Genomic DNA, 12,451 nt, shown 5'->3' with positions numbered 1-12,451 from the left:
GGAAGTGTGTGCGTGTGTGTGTGTGCGCTCAGAGTCATTAGACTGAGAGCTCCTGATGGGAGTGTTCACATGGCAGCGGGCCACTGCTGTTTGATGCGCCCTTCAGAGGGGACCAAGTTTCCCACTAGTTTAATCAGCGGGGAACCATCCAAATATAGCTGCAGACAATGATACTGGGCTGAAGTGGTGCACTACACACACACACACACACACACACACACACACACACACACACACACACACACACACACACTCGCGCAAGCACAAAGTATTGATTTAATACGAAAACACAATGCCACACGAATGGTAAACACACACTCTCATGGACAAACACATACAGCGTATACACAGTGTATTCACAGACGCATCACCAAACAAACAAACAAAAACATTTGACTGCCCTAGACATGCTGCCTCTCCCTGACAGACAAACAGACAGACAGACACAGGGTCTTGTGAGGTCTGGGCAGGGCAGTGGGTGGGGTGGCTGTGTGAATATGTTGTCTGAGTGTAGTAGGACAGCTTTTCTGCTGTGCTCCAGTGCCCACGCTGTCTTTATCACCACAGCGCCGCTCGGCCTCACAGGTCACTCCCCCTGCGTCTCACATATGCCCCCCCCCCCCCCCCCCCCCACACACACACTTATTACAAAAGGGAATTTTCAAAACACTTGGTGGTACATGCTGTAGTAGACAGTGCATTATGGATGTGCCCCATGCTAGGGGGCAACAAGGGAACAGGGAAGTCCTATGGGGAAGAGTTGTGTTGCTTGTGTGAGCATGCTGTACAAGTTATCAATATGTTACAGACAGACAGGTCCTTTTTTTGTGAGTTAACAAAGGACAAGTGATCATCTGTTTTACCTACAGCTCTCTGCTGTTAAACAGACACTTGAAACATGTACACTCTTAGAAAAAAAAAAGTTCCAAATGGTTTTTCGGCTGTCCTCATAAGAACCATTTTTGGTTCCAGGTAGAACCCTTTTGGGTTCCATGTAGAACCATCTGCGGAAAGGGTTCTAACTGGAACCAAAAAGGGTTCTTCAAAGGTTTATCCTATGGGAACCACCAAAGAAACCTTTTACGCTCTAAATATCATCTTTTTCGGGTAGGTGAATGGACAGTCATGGGTTACAGGAGGACTGCAAATGAACTGTTATTTTCTGTGCTTGTATGCATGTCTGGGTGGATATGCACAATGACAGGGCCTATTGTGTTCTTATTTTCCGATGTACATTCTTTGTTCCTTTCTTATTCCACAACTAGAATTAGATGCCTTTATACCCTAAAGATCCAACAGATCCTTGTGTCACAACAGGTGACTAACATTTCAGAGGGAAAATGGCTGAACCCAGTGTGTTTTCACCTTGTTTCATTTGGCTAAACTGGAGGAGGCTTTAAATAAACTAATGTGTACCCACTAAACACAGAACAGGGGGGTCATAGCAATTGCTTTAATTAATTTGTAATTCAATCGTTTTAACCGATATCTCTGAAATTGAAAACAATTTGAAAGCCTCTGCAGACAAAATGTTGGGGGTGGGACATGCAGTGTTCAAAATGTCTTCTTTCTCAGCCCACATCACATGTTCTGCATATTTATTTATTTATTTATTTTATTTTACCTTTATTTAACCAGGTAGGCAAGTTGAGAACAAGTTCTCATTTACAATTGCGACCTGGCCAAGATAAAGCAAAGCAGTTCGACAGATAAAACGACACAGAGTTACACATGGAGTAAAAACAAACATACAGTCAATAATGCAGTATAAACAAGTCTATATACAATGTGAGCAAATGAGGTGAGAAGGGAGGTAAAGGCAAAAAAAGGCCATGATGGCAAAGTAAATACAATATAGCAAGTAAAATACTGGAATGGTAGTTTTGCAATGGAAGAATGTGCAAAGTAGAAATAAAAAAATAATGGGGTGCAAAGGAGCAAAATAAATAAATAAATAAAAATTAAATACAGTTGGGAAAGAGGTAGTTGTTTGGGCTAAATTTTAGGTGGGCTATGTACAGGTGCAGTAATCTGTGAGCTGCTCTGACAGTTGGTGCTTAAAGCTAGTGAGGGAGATAAGTGTTTCCAGTTTCAGAGATTTTTGTAGTTCGTTCCAGTCATTGGCAGCAGAGAACTGGAAGGAGAGGCGGCCAAAGAAAGAATTGGTCTTGGGGGTGACTAGAGAGATATACCTGCTGGAGCGTGTGCTACAGGTGGGAGATGCTATGGTGACCAGCGAGCTGAGATAAGGGGGGACTTTACCTAGCAGGGTCTTGTAGATGACATGGAGCCAGTGGGTTTGGCGACGAGTATGAAGCGAGGGCCAGCCAACGAGAGCGTACAGGTCGCAATGGTGGGTAGTATATGGGGCTTTGGTGATAAAACGGATTGCACTGTGATAGACTGCATCCAATTTGTTGAGTAGGGTATTGGAGGCTATTTTGTAAATGACATCGCCAAAGTCGAGGATTGGTAGGATGGTCAGTTTTACAAGGGTATGTTTGGCAGCATGAGTGAAGGATGCTTTGTTGCGAAATAGGAAGCCAATTCTAGATTTAACTTTGGATTGGAGATGTTTGATATGGGTCTGGAAGGAGAGTTTACAGTCTAACCAGACACCTAAGTATTTGTAGTTGTCCACGTATTCTAAGTCAGAGCCGTCCAGAGTAGTGATGTTGGACAGGCGGGTAGGTGCAGGTAGCGATCGGTTGAAGAGCATGCATTTAGTTTTACTTGTATTTAAGAGCAATTGGAGGCCACGGAAGGAGAGTTGTATGGCATTGAAGCTTGCCTGGAGGGTTGTTAACACAGTGTCCAAAGAAGGGCCGGAAGTATACAGAATGGTGTCGTCTGCGTAGAGGTGGATCAGGGACTCACCAGCAGCAAGAGCGACCTCATTGATGTATACAGAGAAGAGAGTCGGTCCAAGAATTGAACCCTGTGGCACCCCCATAGAGACTGCCAGAGGTCCGGACAGCAGACCCTCCGACTTGACACACTGAACTCTATCAGAGAAGTAGTTGGTGAACCAGGCGAGGCAATCATTTGAGAAACCAAGGCTGTCGAGTCTGCCGATGAGGATATGGTGATTGACAGAGTCGAAAGCCTTGGCCAGATCAATGAATACGGCTGCACAGTAATGTTTCTTATCGATGGCGGTTAAGATATCGTTTAGGACCTTGAGCGTGGCTGAGGTGCACCCATGACCAGCTCTGAAACCAGATTGCATAGCAGAGAAGGTATGGTGAGATTCGAAATGGTCGGTAATCTGTTTGTTGACTTGGCTTTCGAAGACCTTAGAAAGGCACGGTAGGATAGATATAGGTCTGTAGCAGTTTGGGTCAAGAGTGTCCCCCCCTTTGAAGAGGGGGATGACCGCAGCTGCTTTCCAATCTTTGGGAATCTCAGACGACACGAAAGAGAGGTTGAACAGGCTAGTAATAGGGGTGGCAACAATTTCGGCAGATAATTTTAGAAAGAAAGGGTCCAGATTGTCTAGCCCGGCTGATTTGTAGGGGTCCAGATTTTGCAGCTCTTTCAGAACATCAGCTGAATGGATTTGGGAGAAGGAGAAATGGGGAAGGCTTGGGCGAGTTGCTGTTGGGGGTGCAGTGCTGTTGTCCGGGGTAGGAGTAGCCAGGTGGAAAGCATGGCCAGCCGTAGAAAAATGCTTATTGAAATTCTCAATTATGGTGGATTTATCAGTGGTGACAGTGTTTCCTATCTTCAGTGCAGTGGGCAGCTGGGAGGAGGTGTTCTTATTCTCCATGGACTTTACAGTGTCCCAGAACTTTTTTGAGTTAGTGTTGCAGGAAGCAAATTTCTGCTTGAAAAAGCTAGCCTTGGCTTTTCTAACTGCCTGTGTATAATGATTTCTAGCTTCCCTGAACAGCTGCATATCACGGGGGCTGTTCGATGCTAATGCAGAACGCCATAGGATGTTTTTGTGTTGGTTAAGGGCAGTCAGGTCTGGGGAGAACCAAGGGCTATATCTGTTCCTGGTTCTAAATTTCTTGAATGGGGCATGTTTATTTAAGATGGTTAGGAAGGCATTTTTAAAAAATATCCAGGCATCCTCTACTGACGGGATGAGATCAATATCCTTCCAGGATACCCCGGCCAGGTCGATTAGAAAGGCCTGCTCGCAGAAGTGTTTCAGGGAGCGTTTTACAGTGATGAGTGGAGGTCGTTTGACCGCTGACCCATTACGGATGCAGGCAATGAGGCAGTGATCGCTGAGATCTTGGTTGAAGACAGCAGAGGTGTATTTAGAGGGGAAGTTGGTTAGGATGATATCTATGAGGGTGCCCGTGTTTAAGGTTTTGGGGAGGTACCTGGTAGGTTCATTGATTATTTGTGTGAGATTGAGGGCATCAAGTTTAGATTGTAGGATGGCTGGGGTGTTAAGCATGTTCCAGTTTAGGTCGCCTAGCAGCACGAACTCTGAAGATAGATGGGGGGCAATCAGTTCACATATGGTGTCCAGAGCACAGCTGGGGGCAGAGGGTGGTCTATAGCAGGCGGCAACGGTGAGAGACTTGTTTTTAGAGAGGTGGATTTTTAAAAGTAGAAGTTCAAATTGTTTGGGTACAGACCTGGATAGTAGGACAGAACTCTGCAGGCTATCTTTGCAGTAGATTGCAACACCGCCCCCTTTGGCAGTTCTATCTTGTCTGAAAATGTTGTAGTTTGGAATTAAAACTTCAGAATTTTTGGTGGTCTTCCTAAGCCAGGATTCAGACACAGCTAGAACATCCGGGTTGGCAGAGTGTGCTAAAGCAGTGAATAGAACAAACTTAGGGAGGAGGCTTCTAATGTTAACATGCATGAAACCAAGGCTATTACGGTTACAGAAGTCGTCAAAAGAGAGCGCCTGGGGAATAGGAGTGGAGCTAGGCACTGCAGGGCCTGGATTCACCTCTACATCGCCAGAGGAACATAGGAGGAGTAGAATAAGGGTACGGCTAAAAGCTATGAGAATTGGTCGTCTAGAACGTCTGGAACATAGAGTAAAAGGAGGTTTCTGGGGGCGATAAAATAGCATCAAGGTATAATGTACAGACAAATGTATGGCAGGATGTGAATACAGTGGAGGTAAACCTAGGTATTGAGTGATGAAGAGAGAGATATTGTCTCTAGAAACATCGTTGAAACCAGGAGATGTCATTGCATGTGTGGGTGGTGGAACTAATAGGTTGGATAAGGTATAGTGAGCAGGACTAGAGGCTCTACAGTGAAATAAGCCAATAAACACTAACCAGAACAGAAATGGACAAGACATATTGACATTAAGGATAGGCATGCTTAGTCGAGTGATCAAAAGGGTCCGGTGAGTGGAGAGGTTGGTTGGTGATTTAGACAGCTAGCCAGGGCATCGGTAGCAAGCTAGCATAGGATGGAGGTCTGTTAGCCACCCCTTACGTTCCGTCAGTAGATTAGTGGGGTTCCGTGTGGTAGAGGGGATTAATCCAAATCACACAAACAACAACAAAAATAAAAACAATAGATATAGTTATAGAGGCCCAAGAAGAAAATATAATAATAATAATTTAAAAAATAATTTAAAAAAAAAAATAATAAAAAAAATTGTCCGATTGTCTATTCAGATAGCAGCCGGTAAGACAGCTAACGGTTAGCAGGCCGCAGATGGGCGTTCAGGTAACGTCGCGACGGAGGAGCCGGCCGAATAACTCCTTCGGGTAGATAACGTCGGCAGTCCAGTTGTGAAGGCCCGGTGGGGCTCCGCGAAGGCAGTAAAACGGGTCCGGATAGGTGACTGCAGCCCAGGTGTGATTGATGGAACTCAGGAGTGATTGACGGAGCTTGCTAGCTCCGATGGTCACACGGATAGCAGCTAGCTAGCTGTGAGATCCGGGTATGAATGTCCAGGGACATGGAGAGAAAAATTGGTCCGGTATGTTCCGTTCCGAGCCGCGCTGCGCCGTACAGAACTGGCGATAGATTTTCGAGCTAAAGGATAGCTGATGACCACAAAACGATTTGCCAGTAAAGGAGCTAACTAGCTTCTGAACTAGCTTCTGGATTAGCTTCTGGCTAGTTTCAGGCTAGCTTCTTGGAGTTTCTGGCTAGCTTCTTGGAGGATTACAGATCTGAGGTAAATAATACTTTTTTATAAATATACATTGGTGAGGCGGGTTGCAGGAGAGTGTTTTGAAGATGAGTTGATGGAAAATAAAAATAAAATGTATGTGAAAAAGTTGTAAATATATATATATACAGGACACGACAAGACGAGGACAAAAGACGTCTGAACTGCTATGCCACCTTGGAGATATAAACTATACATAGTCCTCAAGTAGTAGAAGTTCAACAAAATATACAGAAAATATTGTTGACAGCTTAAGTCGACAGTGACAGGACAAATAATTTGTTCTATGAATTATATTTCTATGGCAAAACTTTAAAAAATCCAGAGAAACAGAAAGCTCACTGTAACAGTCAGCAGCAGCTCAAACATTGTTGTTCCTTCTCTCTCTCTCTCTCTCTTACACTCACTCACTCTCTCTCTTACACTCACTCTCTCTCTCACACTCACTCTCTCTCTCACACTCACTCTCTCTCTCACACTCACTCTCTCTCTCACACTCACTCTCTCTCTTACACTCACTCTCTCTCTCTATTTCAGTGTGTGACCAGCGCTAGGGGCTCAGCGTCCCCACAACCTTTCATCTTCATCATCCCCACAATGTCCCCCATAACCACTGGACTACTGGAACTAATGCCCTCAGCCATTAAGCTGTCTGAAACTTGGGGCCCTGGCCCAGGGGCCCGTCAGATTGATGCCACACTGGTATTGTTGAGGTCCCTGTGGCTCGTTTTCACCTCGGACAGCTGCAGTGGAGCTCTTTGAGGTCTGGAGAGAGGTGCTGTCAGCAGCCATTGCTAAATAGAGTCCCCCTGTGGTTTGGTTGGTTTCTTTTGATGCCTGGGTGAACTGAAAATACCTCAGCCTTGTCTGGTAGTGGCAAAGAGGTCAGGGTGACTCATTTTAGCCCTTGGAATAACAATGTTTTGTTCAAACAGACTTAACTGAACTCCAATTGACTATTCCTGCCTGTTGATGGGTATTTTAGTGTGAGCTTATGATAACTGACCTTGGCTGATGACAATCAGCAGACATTGAGCAAACTGAGGAATATCATTATTATTTTAATAGTTAGAGTGAATGAGGGTTTGACCATGTATTTATGCCTGGTTAGCTGAGTCACACTATGGAAGATGGATCAACTCAACAGCTCATGCCAACACCTCCCAAGTTATTGGCAACTTGATTGATCTGCTTGATAACAGATGGAAAGAGGAGCGATGAGGGGGACTGGTTGTGTGTGTGTGTGTGTGTGTGTGTGTGTGTGTGTGTGTGTGTGTGTGTGTGTGTGTGTGTGTGTGTGTGTGTGTGTGTGTGTGTGTGTGTGTGTGTGTGTGTGTGTCTAAGAGGCAACAGAGGGTTCTGACTGTGTCTTGATCTGTCTGAGTTGGGTGTCTCGCTGACTGTAGATCTTGCTAGATCCTGTCAAAGTGATAATTCTAGACCAGAACCAAGACGATTAAGATGTCTGGTTCCCTCACTTGGGGATGTGGCTGTCTGTCTACTATATGTTTACTGCGCTGGTTGCAGTCACATGTCTCAGACAGTGTTTATAACAGACAAACAGGAAGAGCCTTCATCCCTGTTACCCATCAACAGTCTTTGACATTCACGTCACCGTTTAGGTAATGGCTCACTGAGTTAATGGAGATGACACAGAGATGCATAGATGCTATGGGTGAATTAAGGGACATGTCAGGGGCTGGTGTAACCCAGACACAAATGTATCAATTAGATGTACATGTATGTCTCTTAACATTTCGCAATAACAGCACTGTAGTTATGCAGTTATCATAATGCTTTCTTTGCTTTCCGCTATCGTTTGTCAACAACGGCTCTAAATGTTTCAAATGTGCAGTAAAATGTAAACGCAAATCATCCTCAAACACCTATTAATGACTTTAAAACTATTAAAGCTTAGCTATTGGTTATAGGCTATTCTCCACCGAGATCTTGTCTGAGACGTGTGTGTACTGTAATGAAGATCAAAGTCAAAAGGTTAGATCCCGTCTTTTTGGCCTCGTTAAAGACCTGTTTGGGGATGGTCATGAGAAAACGGACAGCTGTTCTGCTGCAATTTCCCAGCGATATCAAAAGGAGCTGAGCAAACGCATGGCCCTCTCCCATTCAGTCATTCAGGAGACTGGCAATAGGGTTGACAAACTAGCGACTGGGTTGACTGAGGGTCACCTTACTGACAAACTGAAGCCAGCGATTGAAACTTGACCCTGGCCCCCTGTTGAAGGCTTTTATCAGGTGTGGAAAGGTGATGGGAGATAGCTGGAGGGACCTTCAGCGCATAGTGAGAATGGTTGGTGGTGACTTTTTTTAGAATGGTGACATGTACAGTGGAAAACAGCTTGCATCGACACATGGACACGTAGGATATTTGGACTAAGAGAAGACAAACTGGTCTTTTTTTATGGCTAAAATGACATTGATTCAATTTGAGGTTATGGGGACATTGAATTAGGAAGATTTGGCAAAGCTGCGAATGAGTGTGCGTTCAATTTAGCCTTGTAGACCCATAGGAGCATCTGGAATCATTGAAGGAGTGCTTTTCCAGATGTTGTCATGCTCTGGGTTCATAGTCAATGTTTACAGCCTTGTAAAAGCCAGCTCCAGCAGTATTTGGCAGGGCTCGTGCAGGGCCCGATACACCACGCTGTCAGAAACGGCATCTGCGTACGCCCGGGAATACTGCCAAGTGGCAATACGACATGCAATGGGGATAGCGAGTTATGGTATTATTTGTATTACGAGTTAAGAGTTTCTCTTGAGAAGAATCCATTGTCTGTGACAAAACTCAGTGAAACTAAATTATGTTATTAATGCATACTGTATTATTATACATTTTGTTAGGCACAACTGCAACATTCTACTGTTCGAATTCTGTCCCTCTCTCCTGTCCTTAGATATTCAGGAATACAGATCTTGAAGACACAATCACAAAAGAGGTCAACATGTTGCCAAGGTCCCCAAACCAGCCATGTTTCCTCTCTCAAACTGAGTTGACATAATTGAAGTGGTGTCCCTCCCAATGGCATCACTGAATAGTTATTAATGTGACTGCTCAGGTATTGTCAATGTGGCTTCATAAACATTTCTCCCCTCACTGACGTATTTTCCTAATTTAAAGGTATAACCAATAATCTGCGATGAGCTGAAAAAATGATGGATTAAGGATGAGCAAATACGGACATTCTTTATAATGTGGTAATTAGCATATCAACCCTTTTGATTTAAAAGTTTTGAGCAAAATGCACAAAATGTACATATTTTTTATACAAGATCACTCATAAATATTTGTTTTGCTGGGCCTATACCATGACGAATAACGGTGAATAAGCGTCTGTCACTGAAGCCTTGTGTGTCAAATAAACCACACATTCATATCATTGGATATTGGACCAAGAGTGCCTCAAATAAAAACAAAGCATCACACTTAATAACTTATTTATAGGAAAAATCATTACGCGTGAAGTATAAGAAATATGATAATTGTATCATGCATTGAACTTACCAAAAACGAAACCAATAAGCGCAAAAATAACCGGTAGGGTATCCAACGTGAGGCGAAACTCCATTACCCTCTGGTGTATGATAAAATTGTCTTCAAACAATAAATGTTTCTCAGGTATCCCCCTCAAAAACTCAAAATTATCCAAATGTGGGTACGGTCTGTCAAGTCTACAGAAGCCGACTCCGACAACTTTAGAAAGTCAGCCCCACACGCTGAGACAATTTCTACGACTTCACCACTTGCAGCATCACAAGTGCTTCAGAAAGACTACATACAACATTCTTAAGAATAAGTTCCTTAAGGTGTTTTCTTATATCTGAAGGATGGCAAATTTACGCGCCTGGATACGGTCGGGAGTAGAGTGAAGATGCTCTATTTTCTTAGATTTCTCTGCCGCTGTCACCGTATTGTTTGTTGATGGAAATGTTTCATAACGCTGTCCAGATTTACATTTAGCCCAGGATGTTAGGCTGTCTACCACCGAGTCCAGGTTGCTTGGTATTGAGAATCAACTTCCTCGTCAAAAAGGTCACTTCTGTGACAGTATGTGCAGTTTCATTCTTGATAGAGACTTTCATTATTTATCTTCTCCCATTCCACCCTCTCTCTTGAATGAACTGAATTACAAGTCTCTATATCGCCAACACGCTCTCGTGGCTAAAGCCCACCCCCTAGCCCCAGTCTATAGTAGTCAAAACAGTGAACACTCTTAAAGAGACAGTGAAGAAATATTTCGCATAACTTTCTTAGAATTGACAAAATCATGCACAAATTACACACACCATGTTGCGCATTTGTTTACCCATTGCTGCAAACAGATCAATAGAATGTATTGCTCTCAACTCATTCCATAAAAAGAGGTCAGTTTGTGTCAGGATAATATTTTCACATCAAATTGTATGAATGGCATATGGTCAGTTGAACAATTGTTTTAATTGTGGGAGATTTTGTATTGCCAGTTACAGAGTTCAAGTAAATTCCATTACGAATGCTAGGCCTATCTATAGTCATCTTTTTAAATCTCCATGGGGTACGTTGATTCACAATATTCACATGAAAACGTATTCACCACTATGTGCATTTAATTTACCTTGGGATAATGGCATCAAAAACATGATGGTGGAATCAATTAAAATGTAAACATATCATATGCTTACATATGAAAAGACACACACCAGGACTCCCAATCACATTGACTAGGCATTAGACCTATGTGATGTTATTTACGTAAAGCAGGCAATGAAACAGACGTTCTAAAATCAGACTGGGAAAGAATTAAGTACCTCACTGTGATTGTTTTCAATTTAAATCCTCAAAAAGAAACAAAAATAGCTTCTTAGCAAATAGCAATGTGTCAAGCAAGAATTTCGCTAGGACTGTGGTTTGAGTGGGGAGGGGAAAACGGAAAACTAGCTGTTATTGGCAGAGAGGTTTAGAAATCTCTTTCTTATTGGTCTATTAACTAATTGACCATCTGGTTATGTCACCAGGCAGGCCAAAACTTCCTACCACCAAAACAGGCCAACATTTCAGTCGGTCTTTTCAAACTGCTCTTACACTTAAAGGGCTTTATCATCATTTTCATAATTTCACAATTTTATTACAACGTCATAGTGTAGAAATGTAAATGAAACTCGGAAAATCTTGTTTTTGACAGCACTGGGCCTTTAACAAACCCCATCTGAAGGAGGGCCTTGTCTTGAATTGATGGAAGAAAAAAAGGCAAAATTACATGTGCTTGGAGATAGGGGCAAACTGCAGAGTATGAGATGTGACAGAGCAGGACATAGCGGGATCCATCAAATCCCACGGTGGGAAATAATACGGAGTGATTGGATAGAGGGCCGCTCGGCCAAATAAAAATGACGTATTGCAAAATACCCAAGTAAACACACGGTGCTTGACATTCATAGAAATGTGTTGGGAGATGACATTTACTGAGCTGCCTGTGCATATTAATGTGTAAAGACTTCACTACTGTGCATAGGGACTGGGATATTATCATGTTTCATTGGTATTCTGGTGCAGGCCGCTATTGTAGATTTAACTAATAATGTTTTAGAAATCCATGCATTCTAACACAATCTACCAAATCTAATCTAATAACACTAACTTGAATACTTCCTCCTTCTAAAGCACTACAACACATAGGAAAGTACCCCTAACTGTGAATACCCTTGATATCATCATGTTTCATGCATGTGCGTGTTTAACCTAATTACGAAAACTGATTCATTGAGCTCCAGTGCGTAATTGAATAAAACACGATGATGCAGTCCCTAAATACATTTCAGCTTGTCTATGACGGATGACGATAGTTTGGGACCCGCATCAAACATTTGGTCAAGCTGTCAGCGAAATGGTGCAGTCGATGAATTTAGACATATTATCCAGCAGATATCATATTATGGCCAGCAGCCTATTAACATGGTTGGATGCTGTGTCTCGGCCCCAGAGGTACTTCAGTTTTAGGGGGGGTGATCTTTCTATTGCTGTGCCTCTGCTTCATTTGTCACACCTTGCTGTTTGAAAGCAAATTATCATCAGGTATTACAAATGCTAAATAGGGTGAGCATGGCCTTTTTGAAATATTTGAAAAGATGCAGTTGGGGGTTCTCTCTCCCCTCCGTTCTTTTCGTCATTAGCATTAAAAAAAAAATCACATTTCTCTGTGAGTTGTTGTGGGCAGAAGTCCAATAAAACAGTACAGGTAGTAAACAGTAAACAGATGAACGGTTAAAGATGTCTTATCAGGTGTCCTGTGTGAATTTAAGTATGCTCTCTCGAATTCTCTCTCTCTTTTTCTTTCTTTCTTTCTTTCT

At 42.9% G+C, this 12,451-nt stretch overlaps 1 protein-coding gene across 4 annotated transcripts in view; it reads right to left on the bottom strand.

Annotated features, from left to right (window-relative positions):
- Positions 1-10,262, bottom strand: part of LOC109892866 (roundabout homolog 2) — a 131,335-nt gene extending 121,073 nt beyond the window's left edge. For 2 of the 4 annotated variants that reach the window (XM_031826774.1, XM_031826775.1), the window contains exon 1: positions 9,630-10,262. In XM_031826774.1, coding sequence (XP_031682634.1) covers positions 9,630-9,693 — 64 coding nt within the window. In that variant the 5' untranslated portion in view covers positions 9,694-10,262. The remainder of the gene's footprint in view (positions 1-9,629) is intronic. The other 2 variants (XM_020485709.2, XM_031826773.1) reach the window with 2 other exon arrangements.
- Between the last annotated feature and the right edge of the window lie 2,189 nt (positions 10,263-12,451).

This window comes from Oncorhynchus kisutch, linkage group LG6 (genome assembly GCF_002021735.2).
Source record: "Oncorhynchus kisutch isolate 150728-3 linkage group LG6, Okis_V2, whole genome shotgun sequence".
Classification (NCBI taxonomy): Eukaryota; Metazoa; Chordata; class Actinopteri; order Salmoniformes; family Salmonidae; genus Oncorhynchus; species Oncorhynchus kisutch.
The sequence above is the reverse complement of the archived record's forward strand: the minus strand, read 5'-3'. Positions and strand labels throughout refer to the sequence as shown.